This window comes from Amblyraja radiata, chromosome 5 (assembly GCF_010909765.2).
Source record: "Amblyraja radiata isolate CabotCenter1 chromosome 5, sAmbRad1.1.pri, whole genome shotgun sequence".
Lineage (NCBI taxonomy): Eukaryota > Metazoa > Chordata > Chondrichthyes > Rajiformes > Rajidae > Amblyraja > Amblyraja radiata.
Window position 1 is genome coordinate 20,364,447 of NC_045960.1, and position 20,893 is coordinate 20,385,339.

At 48.0% G+C, this 20,893-nt stretch overlaps 2 protein-coding genes across 8 annotated transcripts in view; one reads left to right on the forward strand and one right to left on the reverse strand.

Annotated features, from left to right (window-relative positions):
* Nucleotides 1-5,527, reverse strand: part of cilk1 (ciliogenesis associated kinase 1) — a 47,625-nt gene extending 42,098 nt beyond the window's left edge. The window contains exons 1-2 of one of the 4 annotated variants that reach the window (XM_033020684.1): nt 5,300-5,527; nt 4,915-4,975 (exon numbers count right to left, since the gene is read on the reverse strand). The gene's annotated coding sequence lies outside the window, so the exon portion shown is untranslated. The remainder of the gene's footprint in view (nt 1-4,914; nt 4,976-5,299) is intronic. The other 3 variants (XM_033020686.1, XM_033020683.1, XM_033020685.1) reach the window with 3 other exon arrangements.
* Nucleotides 5,528-6,465: 938 nt separating this feature from the next.
* Nucleotides 6,466-20,893, forward strand: part of fbxo9 (F-box protein 9) — a 68,589-nt gene continuing 54,161 nt past the window's right edge. For 2 of the 4 annotated variants that reach the window (XM_033020689.1, XM_033020690.1), the window contains exon 1: nt 6,473-6,710. In XM_033020689.1, coding sequence (XP_032876580.1) covers nt 6,708-6,710 — 3 coding nt within the window. In that variant the 5' untranslated portion in view covers nt 6,473-6,707. Of the gene's footprint in view, nt 6,711-20,893 lie in introns of all 4 variants that reach the window. The other 2 variants (XM_033020687.1, XM_033020688.1) reach the window with 2 other exon arrangements.

Genomic DNA, 20,893 nt, shown 5'->3' on the forward strand with positions numbered 1-20,893 from the left:
CAATTTTTAATCTCCAAGCTGCAGTGAACTACTGTCCAAAATTCAACACCCCCTTCCAAATTCTTAGGAAGTGTTGTCATTTCCCAAAACCATGATCATTGCTCCAACTATAAGAACTTTGTAGGCTTTCTCCTTGATTACAGCACCAATTAAAGATAAATTACATGAGATATTCGAGTGCCAAGTCTCGTCAAGTGCATGTAAAATCACTTTACATTCCTTGGTCAGTCAAAAAACATTTACTAAGCCACGTAGGGTATCCTTTAAGTATTTGGCACCCTTGATGGGACTGACTTTGTGGGTCTATTCTTTTATTGTATAAACATAGCCTTGCCCTTAGCATCATTTCTATCTTTGGTCCCATGAACAGATTCTTATGCTCAATCCCAGCCTTCCTTGTACCTACATGCTTCATCTGTTGCACCAGGGCTGCCAAGTTTTGTCAGAGCATTTCAGTATTCTAGTACCTAAAAATCAGTATTTTGCTGAGGAAATCAGTATTTTTACGTGGTGCCACTGTGCTGAAAAAAATGTTCTTTTTTATGTGCGGTCATACCCATGTAAGAGTACAAGAATGCATAACTTTGCTATCAATTGACATGTCTTCTACGCACCTTACTTGACAGTGCATTAATTGCCATCTCTTTGTATACTGCTGTTTGAACGGCTGCTTCCTAATTTTAGCACCAGATGATGATGATGATGATGTAGAAGCCATTTTGGAAGCCTCCCTCTCCCTCCCTCTCTCCTTCCTCTTTCCCCCCTCGCCATCCCTCTCTCCTTCCTTTTTTCTCCCTCCCTCTCATTTTCTCTCCAAAAATCATTCTCCACCTTAGCATCAGATTTTATTATTTACATTTTCCAACATCATGTTCATAAGTCAAACTTATAGTCGCCAACTGTATCATTCTATAATTTTTAAACTGAATGCCAACAAATATTTAATTTCAAGCAAAAAAATAATCGCTGGATGCAGGGTCTCGATTCACAATGTCAACAATGCTGCAGGACCTGCTGAAATCTCCCAGCAGTTTGCTTTTGATCCAGATTCCAGCATCCGCAATCCATTCCGGCATCCGCCAGTGTCTAAATTCAATTCCTCAAAACAGGTGTTGGAAATAGCTTGGCATACATCATTGGAACTGTAATGCACTAATGACAAAGTAACATCTGGAGAAGCAACACACCATTACATTCACAGAAAGGGCAACTCCCTTTTCAAATATTAGCGTTAAATGACAGTGTTAAGTCTGTCTGAAGAAGTATCCTGATCAGAAATGGTGTCTGTCCATTCCCTCCAGACGCTGTCAGACTTACTGAGTTCCTCGAGCAGCTTACTTCCATTCCAGCATCAGCACACTTGTGAATCCATTATGTTTCTTCACTTTCACGGTAGGTTTACCAAAGTTCTCAATTGTTTCAACACCAAGTGGTAGGTCTTAATTACTAGCAGCCAACAACTACCATTGAAAATTATCAACTGTACTGCAAATCTGAAGATTTACTCTTTCAGATGTTAATTGTTAGGGATTTAATAACAACTTCTGTAAACGTGTTCTCTTTTTTCCTATCCAACCCTTTGCCACTCTTTCTGCAATTGATTTGGCAACAAATAAATAGTTTTAAATTTTATTTATTCAGTCTTTAATGATTAGATTGCAATCCTTTAATCTGATTAAGGTAAAGTATTATTGCTTGCTTTGTTCCCTCAGATCTGGGATGCTAGATGGCAATGCACCATCTTCATCATGCACTTTCAGCAATTTAAAGGACAAAATATTGTCAAGTTTAGTTTAGAGATGCAGGCCCTTCGGCCCACCAAGTCCACGCCAACCACTATCCTACACACACACACACACACACACTAGAGACAATTTATCTAAGCCAATCAGCCTACAAACCTGTACGTCTTTGGAGTGTGGGAACTTCTCCGGAGTACCCGGAGAAAACCCACTCAGGTCACAGAGAGTCAGGATGGAACCCGGGTCTCTGGGAGGCAAGGCAGCAACTCTACCGCTGTGCCAACGCCTTATTATCACCTCAATATTCTGCCATCAATATTAAAGGAGTATAAACTACTTGTTTATTGGGCTGCATGTTTGATATTGAGCCTGTTCCTTGTAAATCTGATCTTTTCATGTTTTGCTGCTTTATTTTTTATATTCCATCCCTGATTTTGCATAGCAAATACTCCAAGATATTCTACGATTTACAAGGAGCCTTTGTCAAAATCCTGGATTAGACTGCAAAATAATAACGCAAGAACAAACGGCTCGCAGCATTACTTCAAAACATCAGTTACCTTGCCAAAACAATTGCACACCTTTCTTTGCATACATCCAAGATTCCACTGATCCCGAGAACTGCAGCTCATTTTCACATTCAGCACAGAAAATTAAATGTCTCCTACCATCTGCGTTCTCCAATACAAATACATCCATTGTTCACTAAGCTACATGCATCTATTATTCGAGACTTGAAACCTTTAAGCTTGTTGAGGATCTTCATGTCACTGATGTCACAGCCATTAATACTGCTTGGATAATCACTGCTTGCATTGGACGTCATTAGTACTCGTCTTGAAGACAATATCTTGGGCACATTGAATGTTTTATGTTTAGCCACTATTTTATCACAATTGCCAATTCTCAGGCTTCCTGCTACTTTATGATTAAAATTAAGATAATTTCTTGCTGATGTATTTAGTGTCTGAAGCTAAAGGTATCTTTAATTTTAGAAGTATTTCTAAATTTACTTCTTTAAAGTAAACTTCTCTAAACTTATTTAATCAACTCGTGTTAATGTTTTTCTGGTTCATCTTCCAAATTAGCTTGGCAGGTAATAGGTTGAGACAGTTGAGGTGGGGGGGGGGGGGGGAGAGATGGCTTGATAGGCAAATGGTGGACAAAGGCCCAGGATTTTTAAGTGTCTCTTGGACATGCCTCAGGGAAAAAACCCAATAACATTATTTGTAGTTAGAAATAGATCTTTCCCCAAACACCGCCACCCACTGGCCCTGGCAAAACAATGATTCCCGATGCCAGGACTTACACATAAAAATACTTACCCGACTTACGAAAACCTACCATTAGTAAACAAAATGAGATTGAATGCGATTCCAGTGCAAGAGTAATTAAATGCAGGGAAACCAATAATACATTGTAGTTGGCACAAAGATTTTAGCATCCATCTGAATGATAACTTTGCATATGTACATGAAGCTCTCCCGAGCTTGAAAGAATCCAAGAGCATTGAGTTGTCCAATTCCAGTGCAGTGGTCACTGGTGTTGGTCCCAGCATAACAGGATATGATGCAACAATTAAGTACATTAGCTTGCACAACTTTGTGTGAGATACCAACACATATAAACATGCTAAAATAAGATTCTGTTTAAGTGGAACATAAGTAAAATTTTACTTAAACCACTGTTTTCCAAAATATGTACCGGATTATATAAAATATATGTGACCATAAAATTAATACATTTTACATTTCAATGCAGACATCAAAATTGTTTTAAAAAGTGGTTTATTTGAGCAAATTAGGTGCTAGTTTTCATGGTCAAATGTTTTACATGTTTGGTAATGGAAAAATAGTACCAAAGTGAAAGAAAAGTCAAACAACTGGCTGCTAGATAACCAGTTTGTTGGAAATATTGAAGTTTACGTTTACATAAAACTGCTATAGCATTTACGGATACCAAATGGGCCAGATGGCAAGCAAGCAAAATAGATTAGTCTTGCCTTTAAGTTGTCATAGCTAAACAACTGCATTTATTAGCAAGTTCTCTGGATACTTTCAAGAGAGCTAAATAGGGCTCTTAAAGATAGCAGTGTCATGGGGATATGGGGAGATGGCAGGAACGGGGTACTGAATGAACAGCCATGATCATATTGAATGCAGGTGCTGGCTCAAAGGGCCGAATGGCCCACTCCTGCACCTATTTCTCTATGTTTTCTATGTACTTGGGTAATAATTGCTTTAAAATATCATTTACAAATGTTATGTACCTAATATGCAAAGTGAGATGGGCAAAATTTAATAGGAAACTGAGGGGCAACATTTTTCACTGTGGCAAATGGAACTAACTGCCAGAGGTGATAGTTGAGGCCAGTACTATAACAGCATTTAAGACACTCGGAGATACAAAATTTAAATATGTGGGAACATTTTAATTTTCCCTCAACATGTCCATTACTAAATTTACCCAAGACGAGGACAAATAAATTTAAGACAAATAAACAAGACTCAAAGGATCCAGCTATTCAAAACTACATTATGATAAGATGAAGTTTACTTTATTTGTCACAACAGAGGAATAAAGTACGTTGACATGGGGTAGGTGTGCAGTTTGAATGACAGGAGGATGGTGGATGATTGATAACAAAGTAAATCAACAGAGCGATGGCTGAGAAATGAACGATCATTGGAAGGAATAACCAGCGGAAAATAGGTCGAGACAAGCAAGAGGTTTGACATTAATTCCGAATACAAGCACTGGAACATGATGGCAAAAACACAATACAGCGCAGAAGAGAACACAGAAAGAACTGTTTGTGCAAGAAGGAACTGCAGATGCTGGTTTAAAGACACAAAATGTCTGAAGAAGGGTTTCGGATGCTGCCTCACCCGCTGAGTTTCTCCAGCATTTTTGTCTACCTTCGATTTTCCAGCATCCGCAGTTCCTTCTTAAACATGACACAAAATGCTGGCGTAACTCAGCGGGACGTGCAGTATCTCTGGAGAGAAGGAATAGGTGATGTTTCGGGTCGAGACCCTTCATCAGAACTGTCAGATCCAGAGATGATGCCCGACCCGCTTAGTTACTCCAGCATTTTGTGTTTGATGGCTTGAGTGGATGTGTTGACCCACCCACCCGTCTTCTAATCATTATCATAAGTAAACTTGCTTACTTGCACAGGCAGGCAGCATAACAGGTCTGTAAACGCAGCACAGCACAAATGTAGGAAGGAACTGCATATCAGGTGAATGAAAAAAATGAAGAGAAACGAAATGAACTGCTGGCCAATTCACAAAGGGTGAACATTCAGTTCTTAAACCTCCAGGAATGAATCATTTCACCAACTCTCCCCGCGGGACGGTGGCTGCCAAACCTCCCACACTTCAGCAGTAAACACTCGGGGACGCCTTGAAGTTAGTTTTAACAGAGGCGGACGGGTTGTTCCCAATGCTTCACCCCAACACTAGCTCCTTCCTACCTTCCTTTCACCTTTCCCCTCCCCTCCGCCGTCAGAGAGAAAACCCCTCGCCCTCCCTCCCTCCACCCACTCTGCTCACCACTGTCTGGAAACCCCTCTGTCGTCGGTCGCACCACCGGCTCTCAGGAGATGGGGAAGAACCAGAAGAAATGTATTTATTTTTCTCTTTAAAGTAAATCTCCTTTCCGGGGGTGCGGTGATAGGAGGAGTGACGGGCCGGCGCCCCCTGCACTGCACTGCACTGACCTCACCTCGCTGCAAGCCAACATGGCGACGGCGGCGGCGGCGGCGATGTTGGTCTCACCGTGGGGGAAGAGCTAGGAGCCCCGCCCCCCCCGCCCGTCACTCACACGACAGCTCCGCCCCGATGGTCAACAAGCCCCGCCCACGCATCGCGCACCTACCGCCACGTCCCCAGCCAATCGTGACGTCATGGACCACTACTCCCCCCCCCCACAGTCCGTCCATCACGTCACCCACGTGACCAACGGGCCGGGGCGGGGTTGTCGTGTGAGTGACAGGCGGGGCTCTAAGCTCCTTCCCGCGCACTTTCCCTTCGAGTCTGAGGAAGGGTTTCGACACGAAACGTCACCCATCCTTTCTATCCCGAGTGTCTGACTGTGCCGCAGTTACTCCAGCATTTTGTGTCTATCTTTGGTGTAAACCAGCATCTGCAGTTCCTTCCTGCACGTCTATTGTCTGGGTTTTTGTGCGTTGAATGTGTGCATACATACGTCCTTGCTTGATGGCCGCGCTGCCGGCTGTTGAGGCCAAAGATCATAGAGCGGATTATTGATGTGTTTAAGAAGGAACTGCAGATACTGGAAAATCGAAGGTAGACAAAAATACTGGAGAAACTCAGCGGGTCACAAATATACTTGTATTGCTTGTATCTTTGCTCGGCGGCACGTGGGGTGGGAGACCCAGGTGGAGGGAGGAGGCGGCGCGTGCGCAGTGGGGGGGAGGGTGGAAGTGGCGCGTGCGCAGTGAGGGGGAGGGTGGAAGTGGCGCGTGCGCAGTGGGGAGGGGGGCGGAGGCGGCTGCGGGCAAAGATCTTGCTCCGCTATAGGATCTTTGGCTGCGGATGGTGGAAGCGGCGCGTGCGCAGTGAGGTGGAGGGGGGGCGCGGCTGCGGGTGGTGGAAGCGGCGCGTGCGCAGTGAGATGGAGGGGGGGGCGCGGCTGCGGGAGGTGGAAGCGGCGCGTGCGCAGTGAGGGGTAGGGGGGGCGCGGCTGCGGGTGGTGGCAGCGGCGCGTGCGCAGTGAGGGGGGGGCGCGGCTGCGGGTGGTGGCAGCGCCGAGCGCTGACTCACTGCTCCGGCTCCGTCACATTTCCCGCTCTCACTCAGCGTTCGACAATGGCGGCCGTGTGGAGAGCCCGCAACTTTTTAGATTGTGTCGTTCGCTTCTCCGACCGAGAACTGCAGTAGGTCCAGTATCGTGTGGCTCTGCACTGCCCGGCCCGGCATCTCCGCGCTGTGAGGCGGCATGGTAAGGCCATGGCCACGGCCCCTCTCTCTCAATGGCACTGTCCGCTCGGCCGGGGCTGCCTTTAAATGGCAACGTTCATTGACACAGGGTTGACATTTCAGCAGCGTTGGGAGGCAAGGTTGCTGGCCCACTGCAACTGGTTGTGTTTAGATATATATATATACACGTGTGTGCGTGTATTTATATATCAGCGTGTATGTATTTATATATGGTGTGCGCGTATTTATATATTGATGCAGGTGTTTGTATACGGTGTGTTTATTTATGGGTGTCCTTGTGTTTAGAAATGTGAGTGTTTATATATGGTGTGTGTGTATTTATATGGGATGTATGTTTATATCTGGTGTATATGTGTGTACATATATGGTGTGTATATATGGGGTGCATGGTGTATACATTTTTACATATGGGATGCGTGTTGTATATATGGTGCGTGTGTATATGGAGTGCAAGGTGTATCTGGTACGTGTGTGTATATGGGGTGCATGGTGTATATAGTGTGTGTGTGTTTATGGTGTGCGCTGTTTACCTGCTGTGCGTACATGGGGTGTGTGTGCTTAGATATGTTTGTTTATATATGGTGTGCATGAGTATTTATGGTGTGTTTATATACTCTGTTTATTGTTGTGTGTGTTTATATGTGGAGCTGTGCATATGTTTATACGTGGTGTGCATGGGTTTATACATGTAAGTTGACATATTTACACTATACACTTTGCTAAGTTACAAAAAAGTATGACTACACGATCCATGCACCTTGTCACGTTGCAAAAGTATGCAAGAGAGCGGCTGTCGTGACCAGAGTTTTGGAAGCAGTGTTTCCAATCCACTACAGCGAATGTTTGGTATGGTTGTATGCAAAGATCTTATAGCTCCGCTATAAGATCTTTGGTTGTATGTGTGTGGGGCGTGGCTGTGTGTGGCATTTATGTGTGTGTGTTTATATGTTCGCGTAATCTGTGCGTTGTCTCAAATTACATGTAACAGAGCGTCAGTCAGACGTGAGTTTTGGAAATAGGATTTCTGGCCCACTTAAGCTAATGGTTGGTGGCGTTGTGAAGATGTGTGTGTAGTGACGTGTCAATAACATGCCTCCTTTATGTGGTGTTGTTTATGATTAACCTGCGTGCTGATCATTGAGAAACCCGCTAGCTTGCTTGCTGCAAGTCTGCGTGTGTTCTCTGATAATGGTATTTATCACCACAACAGAATTGCTGATTCCTCACGTTAGAGAAGTCTAAACGTTCAAAGTGATTTGCAAAACAATTTACAATGTGATTTACCATCTGTTGTGTACCACAGAAACTTTGAAAAGTATGAGAGAGTTGGAAAGGATTGATTCTATTTTAATAGATTAATATCTGATCGATGTGTAAATTGGCAGAGGAATGGTTGATGGAATTTAATGCAGAGAAGTGTGTGTGAGGTGTTGCATTTTGGGACATCGAACAAGGGCAGGACCTACAGTAAATGGTAGGCCTCTTGGTAGTGTTGCAGAGCAGAGCGATCTAGGAGTACAGGTGCATGGTTCCTTGAAGGTCAAGGTGCAGGTAGATGAGGTGGTCAAAAAGGCTTTTGGCACTTTGGCCTTGATCAGTCAAAGTATTGCGTATAGAAGTTGGGAGGTCATGTTGCAGTTTATGAGACTTGGTGTGGCTGCATTTGGAATATTGTGTTCAGTTCTGGGCACCATGTTATAGGAAAGATATTGTCAACCTCAGTGGCTGTTCCACTGGGTCTTCCCCATCCCCCTCAAACTATGTGACCCCTGCACTTCCCCACCCACACTACAGCCTTCATGCCGCCCCCCCCACCAGACATCGCCTCGCCTTCAGTCCACTTACCTGCCTTCCTCCGGGCCCAACCCCCATCCCTGCTGGGTGTTCACCACCCCACCCCCCCCCCCCCCCGACCTCCCCCTCTCTGATGGTCGGTCCTCAGCAGAGGCCTTACCTTCGTCCCCCTCCGTCCCCACCTCAATGAGTTCCACACCCGCCACAACTTGCAGCCCTTCTACCGTCGCCTCGCAGCGTTCTTCCATGGGAACGAGTCCCCGCCCCCCACTGTTGATCCCTTTTCCCGTCTCCAACGGACCCCTTCCTCGTGGACCCCCCCTCACGGTCTTCCGGCTTTAGAACTTTTTATTCAAAACTGCCGGCGGGACATCAACCGCCTCAACTTCTCCGCTCCCCTGTCTCACTCTAACCTCTCCCCCCCCCCCCCCCCCCCCCCCCCAAACGCACTGCCATTGACTCACTCCGCAACAACCCAGACTGGGTTATCAAACCCGCCGACAAGGGAGGTGCCGTGGTAGTCTGGCGCGTTGATCTCTACAAAGCTGAGGCCACGTGCCAACTCTCGGATACCTCCTCCTACTTATCCCTGGACCATGACCCCACTGACGAGCACCAGGCCACTATCTCTAGCACCATCGTTGACTTCATCAACTCCGGCTCCCTGCCCCCCCCCCCCCCCCCCCCCCCGAGCCTCCAACCTCATCGTTCCCCAGCCCCGCACAGCCCGATTTTACCTTCTCCCCAAAATCCATAAACCTGACTGTCCTGATAGACCCATTGTCTCTGCCTGTTCGTGCCCTACCGATCTTATTTCCATGTACCTCGACTCCATCCTATCCCCCTTGGTCAAATCCCTCCCTACCTATGTCCAAGACACCTCAGACACTCCGTCGTCTCCAGGCATTCCATTCTCTAGGCCCCCATTGCCTCATCTTCACCATGGACGTCCAGTCACTCTACACCTCCATCCCCCACCAGGATGGTCTCAAAGCCCTCCGGTTCTTCGACCAACCTATACCCGTCCACTGATACTCTCCTCCGTTGGTCCTTGCACTCAATAACTTTTCATTTGACTCCTCCCATTTCCTACAAACACAAGGCGTAGCTATGGGCACGCGCTGGGTCCCCAGCTATGCCTGCCTCTTTGTAGGGCATGTCGAACAATCCTTGTTCGAGACGTACCATGGCCCCATCCCAGACCTCTACCTCCGCTACATCGACGATTGCATTAGTGCTACCTCCTGCACCCTCACACAACTCACTAACTTCATCAACTTCGCCACTAACTTCCATCCGGCATTCAAATACACCTGGACCATTTCCGACACTTCCCTACCATTTCTTGACCTCACTATCTCCATCACAGGTGATAGACTTTTGACCGACATCCATTATAAACCCACTGACTTCCATGGCTATCTAGATTACAATTCTTCCCACCCTGCTTCCTGTAAGGACTCCATCCCCTACTCCCAATTCCTCCGTCTACGCCGCATCTGCTCCCAGGATGAGGTGTTCCACACCAGGACATCGGAAATGTCCTCATTCTTCAGGGAACGGGGGTTCCCCTCCCCTACCATAGATGAGGCTCTCACCAGGGTCTCTTCCATACCCCGCAACACTGCTCTGACCACACCTGGAGTATTGTGTGCAGTTTTGGTCCCCTAAGTTCAGGAAGGACATTCTTGCTATTGAGGGAGTACAGCGAGGTTTACAAGGTTAATTCCCGGGATGGCGGGTCTGTCATATGCTGAGAGAAGAGAAGGCTGGGCTTGTATACTCTGGAGTTTAGAAAGATGAGAGGGGATCTTATTGAAACATATAAAATGATTAAGAGTTTGGACACGCTAGAGGCAGGAAACATGTTCCCGATGTTGGGGGAGTCCAGAACCAGGGTCCACAGTTTAAGAATAAGGGGTAAGCCATTCAGAACGGAGACGAGGAAACACTTTTTCTCACAGAGAGTTGTGAGTCTGGAATTCTCTGTGGGGGCCAGTTCTCTGGATACTTTCAAGAGAGAGCTAGATAGGGCTATTAAACAGTCAGGGGATATGGGGAGAAAGCAGGAACGGGGTACTGATTGGGGATGATCAGCTATGGTCACATTGAATGGCGGTTCTGGCCGAATGGCCTTCTCCTGCACCTATTGTCTATTGATTTCAGCGTAACTATACAAACTTGTAACACTTTGTCTGCAATGTGTCTTACTAGCTTGATTGCCAAGCACATCAGTTAAATAAAATTACACTCATGTACCACGGCTATTAATTAATTTAATCTTGTAGTGCGTGGGTCTCAGAATGAAGCACGGTCGTGTTTTGAAAGGCACTTTTTATTCTGTTCCTCCCGGTTGTAGGGAAGACCAAACGAGAGAGAGATGGCACCCAAACCCCTGCCTTTAAAGCCTCCGGCTAAGGGCCGCCTCCGGACTGAACCACTCCTGTGCCGAGGGGTTCGACAATATGGTGGCACGACCCTTGGGAGCCGCCACAGGACCCCCCCCCCCAGAACCAGAGGCACGAAATGCACCGGCGGGCGAACGACCCGGCCGGCCCGCGTGCGGAAGTTAGCCGCTCGTGGGGCTTGCGGAGGCATAGGTGGAGGGACAGGTCGAGGGACCGGCGGGAGGACAGGTGGAGTGACAGGCGGAGGGAGCCGTGAAGGGGGGCGCCCTCGAGGCCGAGGTTGGGCAACCAGCACCGGCTGGTCAATGTCCAGGTGTGCCGGCTTCAAACGGTCGATCGACACTGCCTCCGGCCGGCCCCCCATGTCCAGGACAAAAGTCGACTGCCCGTGTTCCAGCACTCGGAACGGGCCCTCGTAGGCCTCTGGAGTGGCGTCCGGTGGGCATCACGGCGCAGGAAGACGTACGGGCAGTCCCTGAGGGCTGATGGCACGTGTGGGCGAAATGTCCCATGGCGGGACGTCGGGACGGGTGAGAGCCTGCCAACTTGCTCGCGAAGGCGCTTTAGGGTGGATGAGGGCGTTCCCTGCTGCCCCGGCGCCGACAGCACGAACTCCCCGGGCACCGTGAGTGGCGACCCGTAAACGAGCTCCGCCGATGATGAGGCCAAGTCCTCTTTGGGAGCGGTCCGGATGCCCAGCATGACCCACGGCAACTCGTCCATCCAGTCCGGGCCGGAGAGTCGTGCCTTCAGTGCTGCCTTCAGCTGCCGGTGGAATCTCTCCACCAGACCGTTAGCTTGCGGGTGGTAAGCCGTGGTGTGGTGTAGCCGCACCCCCAGCAAGCGAGCCATGGCTGACCACAGCTCGGAGGTGAACTGTGGCCCCCGGTCTGAGGAGATGTGCGCCGGCACCCCGAAGCGAGCAATCCAGTGCGCGGACAACGCACGAGCACATGTAGCCGTTGAAGTATCGGTCAACGGAATGGCCTTCGGCCACCGCGTGAAGCGGTCCACCATTGTAAGGAGGTGGGTGATGCCCTGGGACGGTGGGAGAGGCCCTACAATGTCTATGTGGAGATGGTCGAACCGCCGGTGAGGTAGTCCAAACTCCTGGAGAGGCACACGGACATGGCGCTGGATTTTTGCCGTCTGGCACGGAATGCAGGTGCGGTACCCCCTCACTGCCGCTTGGGGCGATCGTGCGGGCCGTCGGGCTAGAGCTGTCACTCCTTCCACAGCTCCCCCGCCCCACCGGAGGAAATCGGGAGCTGCTGGGGTGACGTCATCGGCGTGCCTGCTGACGGCGAGCGCGTTGACGTCATCAGGGCGCGTCGACCTCAGCGCGACCCCGTCTCTGCTGACGCCCAGCGCGCTGACGTCATCAGGGCGCGCCATCCACAGGGCGTCGGCGCGCCTCCCGAGGGCCCGAAGGTCGGCAAACGAGGCGTCTGTGAGCTGCAGACGGATGTAGGCCGGCAGCAGATGCAGGTAGGTGTACTCGAACAACAGGCACGGCGTGTGCCCGTCTAGTAGAGCCATCATCTCCTTTAGGAGGGTAGATGGCCGTCGGTCGCCCAGGCCCCCCATATGCAGGATCCTACCTGCCCGCTCCATCCTACTCAGTCCGTAAATCTGGAGCAGGAGCTCTTTCAGGCCGAGGTATTTATCATCGTTCGGGGGGTCTGCGAGGAAGTCCGTGACCTCTTCAACCGCATCCTGGTCGAGGGCTCCCACCAGGTAATAGAAGCGGGTGGCATCGACCGTGATGCCCCGCAGGTTGAACTGGGCCTCCGCCTGCTGGAACCAGATGAGCGGCCGGGTGGTCCAGAAGTTGGGCAGTTTTATGGAGACCGCGTCCAGAGACAGGGCCGGGCCGGCCTGTGAGGAGGTAGGGCTTTGTCTGTTCTCCATCATGACACCAATGGAGCGTCGGGGGTCACCAATGTAGTGCGTGGGTCTCAGAATGAAGCACGAAGTCGTGTTTTGAGAGGCACTTTTTATTCTGTTCCTCCCGGTTGTAGGGAAGACCAAACGAGAGAGAGATGGCACCCAAACCCCTGCCTTTAAAGCCTCCGGCTAAGGGCCGCCTCCGGACTGAACCACTCCTGTGCCGAGGGGTTCGACAATATGGTGGCACGACCCTTGGGAGCCGCCACAATCTACTGTTTCCCTGTGGAAGTTGGACCTTTCTTGTCCATTTGAACCTTTGATGCTTCTTAGAAATCTAAGTGCAGTAAAACCCATCATTTCGCAGAAGACCTTTGCTCAGTCCGCCTAGGCCCATGTGATCTCCCGGATGCTAAACACTTTAACTCCCCTTCCCATTCCCATACTGACCTCTCTGTCCTGGGCTTCCTCCACTGTCAGAGTGAGGCCAAATACAAATTGGAGGAACAGCACCTCATATTTCGCTTGCAGCTTACAACCCAGTGGTATGAATATTGATTTCTCCAACTTCAAGTAACCCTTCCCTTGCTTTCCCTCTCTCTCCGTTCCTCCCCCACTGTAGTTCTCCGACTAGTTTCACTGTCTTCCTGATAAATTTAACTGTTTGAATGCCTCGTGGTCACCTTCCCCTCAGCCAGCAACAAGCCATTCTACATTTCTTTGAACATTGTCTGCTTTGATCTGTTGTTTTCACACCTTACCCTTCCATATCTCTAGTTTCCCATTCCCCTGACTCTCAGTCTGAAGGGTCTTGACCCAAAACATCACTTATTCCTTCTCTCCAGGGATGCTGCCTGTCCCATTGAGTTACTCTAGCATTTTGTCTATTTCCAATAATCCACTATTCTATTATTTTGTTATCCCGATGGTTCAGCATGTGGCTGGTGTCTGATGTTTGCTGTTTGCAGTGTTCTCTTGGAATTCACTGGAACATTTTCCACCATGCACTGGGTTCCCTGGTAAATTTATTATACAGCTGATTAATGTCTTAAATGTGCATTGGGATTGTGCTGAAATTAACATCTAATGTTATTTACATCCAGACATTATGTACATCTGGTAATCTGGTATCTGCCAAAATTCAAATGTCAAATTAACCAAATTTTACTGTATAGTACATCCATCAGCTCCCTTTATTCACAGAGTACTTTAAACACTGCAATAAATTGGTTAGTCAAAATTTCTTCTTATTAAAAACTCCACCCAACGACCTTGAATTTTATTAGACGTCCAGTTATGATGACTTTTAATACCAGCTTCAATACTTTCAATTACAGATGTGAAGCCAACTGGCCTGTAGTTCCCAGCAATCTGTCTCCTACTTTTGTAGTAACATTTGCTCTTTACCGATCTAATGAAATGTTTCCAGAATGTAAAGGCAAATCAAAACCATCTCCAATTGTCGCCACTTTTTTTTCAGATTCCTAGAAGGAAGTCCATCAGGACCTAGAGACTTGTCAGTCTTTATCTCCAATGATTTCTCAAGTCCCACTTCCACCATGATTCTAATTTTTGTGATGATCATCGTTTTTCGTGAGGTGAACTTTGTATCTCAAGATTTCTGTTCATTCCGTCAGTCCCAGATGTAGCTGGCCACAAAGGCCTGTTATAGCCGTTGCCTCCATCTCAGGTCATCCTGAGAACTGTGAATATCAATAGAATTTGAAGTCTGACTTTTAAAGTCAGTGAAATTTATCGGAGCAATCTAAACGCACAGAATATTTGAATATCACAGTAAATCATCAGTTTCCATGCAAGTGCTGACCACAAGGGTCAGGCAGTGTGATACAAACAGCGAGTGCTATTTTTGTGGCATAGAGTTCCAAGGTTTAGATGGTGAAGGAAAAATAGTGCTTTTACACTCTTATTTAGACACTGTGACACTGGTGATATATTTCCAGGTCAGGATGGTGTGCATCTTTAAGGAAGGCTTATAGGTCATGGTGTTTCCATGCCCTTGAAGTGCTTACCTTTCTTAGCAGCAAACATGTGGGTTTAGGAGGTGATGTTGGATTAGCCTGGGCACATTACTTCCGTGCATTTACTAGATGGTTCACACAGTAGTTGGTCATGGTACTGTGGTGCATCACAATAGTTGCACGGCTGCCTTGTAACTTCAACCAACTTGGTCTGATCCTGACTTAATAGAACCTCTGGTTCTGTTAATATAGAAACGCAAGGAACTGTAGATGCTGGTTTACAAAAAAAAGACACAAGTGCTCAAGTAACTCAGGGGGTCAAGCAGCATTCCAGCGATGCAGCCTGACTTGCTTTAGTTCAGCATTTTGTGTCTGTAATAGGGAGTTTGCATGTGAATGTGTGGGTTTCTGTTGCATGCTCCAATTTCTTCCACATCCCAGAGATGTGCAGGTAGGTTTATTGTCTACTGTAAAACTACACCATTGTGTGGTTAATTGCAGGCAGGATCGGAAGAGGTTTGGATATGCAATGTCCAAAGAGGTTTGCATGTGCAAGGAATATCAAGATTCGAGGGGAATGGGGGTTAATGGAATTGCTTCCCAGAGGTGACATGGACTTGATGAGCATTAAGGCCATTTTCTGTGTCGTTATAAGCATAGTGAAACTTAATATGTGAACTAATGTATTTTCTCTAGAAACGTTTGAGGAGAGGCAATATAATCTTAGCATGTAAAATATATGAATGAATTGGAGTAATTCAGTGTGGAAACAAGCCCTTCGACCCAACTTGGCCACAGAGACCAATACGTCCCACCTGACTGCGTTTGGCCCATATCCCTCTAAACCTAATGCAATTAATTTTAGAAGGGATATAAGATTACAGAGATTTGAGGTTCTGTTTGCACACACTTTTAAAGCTGTTGAGAAATGCACGGTTTTTAATTTTCTATATCTATGTTAAGCCTCACTTCCGAGATAAGCCCTTCACAAGGATATTAAGGGTGCCCAGCCCTGGAGACAGTGCCGAGGCAAATTACTGGAGCAATACCAGGAATAAGGGATTTCAGTTACGTGGTCAGGGAAGCTAGAATTTCTTTCTTTAATGTAGAGAAAGGTAAGTGCAGATTTAATGGGTTTTATTGACAAGATAACGTTTCTCAAGCCTTTCAAATGAAGGACTTGTGTGGCAGTGTAAGCAGGGAGTGAGAAAGGCGCAAGAAGAGTGGGAGATGAAGGCAAATAGTTTGGGAGGAGGAGGGGGAATTGCTCAATTACAAAGCAGCGATGCTACACTCTTTTTCATTACGCTTTATTTCAGAAAGAATTATTTTCTCCAGAGACCGCACCTACATTCTCCACTCTAATAATTAGCATTAAATTAACATTGAATCAAATTGATTAATTTTATTATTGAACCACTCGCCCTCCTCTTCCCAAACTCTCACTTCAATCCCTTCCCCTTCTCTTTGGTTTTTTAATATCAGGGAATGGTGCCAACTGGCCCATTCCAGACTGTAGGAGTACGCGCTGAAGGACTTGCTGAAGCTGGGTGCAGCCAAGGCTGTGTGGGGGAGGATCACAGTCTAAGTTCCTTCCACAGACAGGACATTGGGGGGCAGTATCTGGTGGAGACACCCCCAAATCAAGGCAAGGGATATCACCCCAGGGGGCTACATGAGTGGTAAGGCACTTGGTATACGGGTAGATTGTGAACACTACCGAATATAACGCTAATTGATGTATACAGTGCCCTCCATAATGGTTTGGGACGAAGACCCATCATTTATTTATTTGCCTCTGTACTCCACAATTTGAGATTTGTAACATTAAAAAATCACGTGGTTAAAGTGCACATTGTCAGATTTTAATAAAGGCCATTTTTATATATTTTGGTTTCACCATGTAGAAATTACAGCAGTTTTTATACATAGTCATCCCATTTCCGGGCACAATAATGTTTGGAACACAGCAATGTCATCTAAATGAAAGTAGTTATAATAATAATAAATTATGGCCGCCTTTCAAGACTCTCAAGGACACCTTACAAAATTTAGTAAACAAAATACAAAACATGTAAGCGGAATGAAACAAAACAAAAAATAACGACAAAAAAATAAATAGTAAAGACATCAACAATACACAATTCAAAGAGAGAGCAGCGGCAGCTAATCGCGCCAGCGTTCACTCTCCCTTCCAGCAGCCATCTTGGAAACAGAACAATAAGGATCTTTAACATAGAAACATCACCCCACAATGGTTACCATTATGGGGGAAGGCACAATGTCCAGTCCCCATCCCCAGTTCACCCATAGTCGGGCCAATTGAGGCCTCCACAGTTGCCTCTACGGAAGCCCGATGTTCCAGGCCGTTCTCGCCGGGTGCTATTGCTCCGGCGTCGGGAGAGTCCTCTCAGCGGCTAGGGACACCTGGAACGGCCGCTTCCTTACCGGAGACCGCGGCTTCCGAAGCCGACAAGGCCGCGACGGTTGGAGCTCCACCACTGGCGATCTCATCGAGAGATCCCAGGCTCCAGATGTTGAAGTCAGCGCCGCAGCTGCCCGCTCCGCAGCTGCCCGCTCCGCAGCTCCGCGATGTTTTTATCGGCGGTCTTCAGCTCACCGGAGCTCCAGCGCGGCGACCCAGGCAAGGCATCGCCCGCTCCGCGATAGCGCTCCAGCGCTGTGCCGCCGCCGAGGTGCTGGGCGGTCCCCTCGGGAAAACGCCGCTCCAGGCTCGGTGGTAGGCCGCGAGGACGGGTCGACGGTGCAGCCCGGAGAAATGCTGCCACTCCGACCAGGTAGGGACCTAGAATGTAGTTTCCCTCCCCCCTCCCCCCACATAAAAAAGTCTAGACCTCCTAAAAATAAACACTGAAACTCACTAAACATTAAAGAAAAGAGTGAAAAAGACGGACAGCTGCTAGCTAGCAGCCGTGCCCCAAGATGGCGCCCCCCCCCCCCCCGTTATGTTTAGTATTTTGTTGGATATTCTTTGCATGTAATGACTGCTTGAAGTCTGCGAATCATGGACATCACCAGTTGCTGGGTGTCTTCTCTGGTGATGCTCAGCAAGGTCTGTATTGCAGCCGTCTTTAGCTTATGCTTGTTTTGGGGTCTAGTCCCCTTCAGTTTTCTCTTCAGCATATAAAAGGCATGCTCAATTGGATTCAGATCAAGTGATCTGGGCTCTAGCTTAACTTTTTTTCCCTGTTGCCAGCCGGGCAACCTTGACAGCTTTTTAGGTTGCCAAATGACAGTTTAGGTGGTCATTTAAGACGGTTTGCATGATGCGTGCGATAATGTGCTCGGACGAAGTGCGTAGTTACCAGTCGGAATTATGCTCAACGAAGCATTCACATATGTTTAAGAAGGAACTGCAGATGCTGGAAAATCGAAGGTAGACAAAAGTGCTGGAGAAACTCAGCGGGTGCAGCAGCATCTATGGAGCGAAGGAAATAGGCAACGTTTCAGGCCGAAACCCATCAGTCTGAAGAAGGGTTTCGGCCCGAAATGTTGCCCATTTCCTTCGCTCCATAGATGCTGCCGCATCCGCTGAGTTTCTCCAGCACTTTTGTCTACATTCACATATTATTTCTGCTTCAAATAACTCACAAACTAAACATATTCACCAATCAATAAATGATATATACCACAGGTACACAAAAATGCTGTAGAAACTCAGCGGGTGCAGCAGCATCTATGGAGCGAAGGAAATAGGTAACGTTTCGGGCCGAAACCCTTCTTCAGACTGATAGGGAGTGGCGGGGAGAAGGAAAGAAAAAGGAGGAGGAGCCCGAGGGCTGGGGGATGGGAGGAGACAGCCTGAGGGCTGAGGAAGGGGAGGAGACAGCAAGGGCTAACAAAATTGGGAGAATTCAATGTTCATGCCTGCAGGATGCAGACTCCCCAAGCGAAATATGAGGTGCTGTTCCTCCAATTTCCGGTGTTGCTCACTCTGGCAATGGAGGAGACCCAGGACAGAGAGGTCGGATTGGGAATGGGAGGGGGAGTTGAAGTGCTGAGCCACCGGGAGGTCAGGTAGGTTCTTGCGGACCGAGCGGAGGTGTTCGGCAAAGCGATCGCCCAACCTCCGCTTAGTCTCACCGATGTAGATCAGCTGACATCTAGAGCAGCGGATGTAGTAGATGAGGTTGGAGGAGATACAGGTGAACCTCTGTCGCACCTGGAACGACTGCTTGGGTCCTTGAATGGAGTCGAGGGGGGAGGTAAAGGGACAGGTGTTGCATTTTTTGCGGTTGCAACGGAAAGTGCCCGGGGAGGGGGTGGTACGGGAGGGAAGGGAAGAATTGACAAGGGAGTTGCGGAGGGAGCGGTCTTTGCGGAAGGCAGACATGGGGGGAGATGGGAAGATGTGGCGAGTGGTGGGGTCACGTTGGAGGTGGCGAAACTGACGGAGGATTACTTGTATGTGACGGCTGGTGGGGTGAAAGGTGAGGACTAGGGGGACTCTGCCCTTGTTGCGAGTGCGGGGATGTGGAGAGAGAGCAGTGTTGCGGGGTATGGAAGAGACCTTGGTGCGAGCCTCATCTATGGTGGAGGAGGGGAACCCTGTTCCCTGAAGAATGAGGACATTTCAGATGCCCTGGTGTGGAACGCCTCATCCTGGGAGCAGATGCGGCGTAGACGGAGGAATTGGGAGTAGGGGATGGAGTCCTTACAGGAAGCAGGGTGGGAAGAAGTGTAGTCCAGATAGCCATGGGAGTCTGTGGGTTTATAGTGGATGTCGGTCAGAAGTCTATCACCTGCGATGGAGATAGTGAGGTCAAGGAATGGTAGGGAAGTGTCGGAAATAGTCCAGGTATATTTGAGTGCCAGGTGGAAGTTGGTGGTGAAGTGGATGAAGTTAGTCAGTTGTGTGTGGGTGCAGGAGGTGGCCCCAAAGCAGTCGTCAATGTAACGGAGGTAGAGGTCGGGGATGGGGCCCTGGTACGTATTGAACAAGGATTGTTCGACGTACCCGACAAAGAGGCAGGTGTAGCTGGGGCCCATGCGTGTGCCCATAGCTACGCCTTGTATTTGGAGGAAATGGGAGGAGTCAAACGTGAAGTTATTGAGGGTAAGGACCAGCATATTATGATATATATACCACAATGACATGCAACAAAATTATAATACAATATCTCAACTCTTTTTACACATTGCAATTAATGCAATTTCTATTAGTTCTTTCCGCTTCCAAACAAAAATGTGGTTGGATTATTCCGCCTATGATCAACCTGTGTCAATAAATCCTGGACCATGGTAACATATATGCTTAACCATACACACTACAGATTGATGCAAGCATGTTTTCTGTGAAGGACCCAAAATTACAATGACATGGCCATAGCCTGGGTCGTTATTGCTATTGGCACAGAAACACTCTGCCTTCCCACATAATTTATCCATAACAAAATATACAGGTTGCAAGGAAATTTCTAAAGGCATTTTATGATAATAGCTGTTAAAACCGACTATACCCATCTGACAGGTTAAACATCACACTAACTGACAAGAGATGGCCAAAGGACAAATGTTCTTTTGGTAATATGTTTAAAGGTGTCAAAACAAATTGGGAATTAAAACACATTTGATTGCATTCAGTTATCAAACATAGTCAATGTTCGCTCTGAAGACCATGAAGCACAATAGGGTCAGGGGGTGTGTGAATCAGGGCGGGGTGGATAGATGGTGGGGCGGGGGGTGGGGGGGGGGGGGTTGAGAGGGCAATCGGGGCGGAATGGATGGATTGAGTCGGGTGAATTAGTACGTGTTGGTTGGAGTATGTAAAATTGTGAGGGGAGAGCACGGGGGATGTCAGTGGTGTTGAATGGGGGGAACAGTACGGGATGGATGGGGGGAGGGATCAGTACAGGATGAATGGGGGGGTTCAGTACAGGATGAATGGGGGTAGACAAAAATGCTGGAGAAATTCAGCGGGTGAGGCAGCGTCTATGGAGCTAACGAAATGGGCAACGTTTCGGGTCGAGACACTTCTTCAGACTTCCCCCCATTCTTCTTGAATGGGGGGTTCAGTACAGGATGGATGGGGGGGTTCAGCATATGATAAATGGGGGGTTCAGTATAGGACGAATGGGGGGGTGGGTCAGGACAGT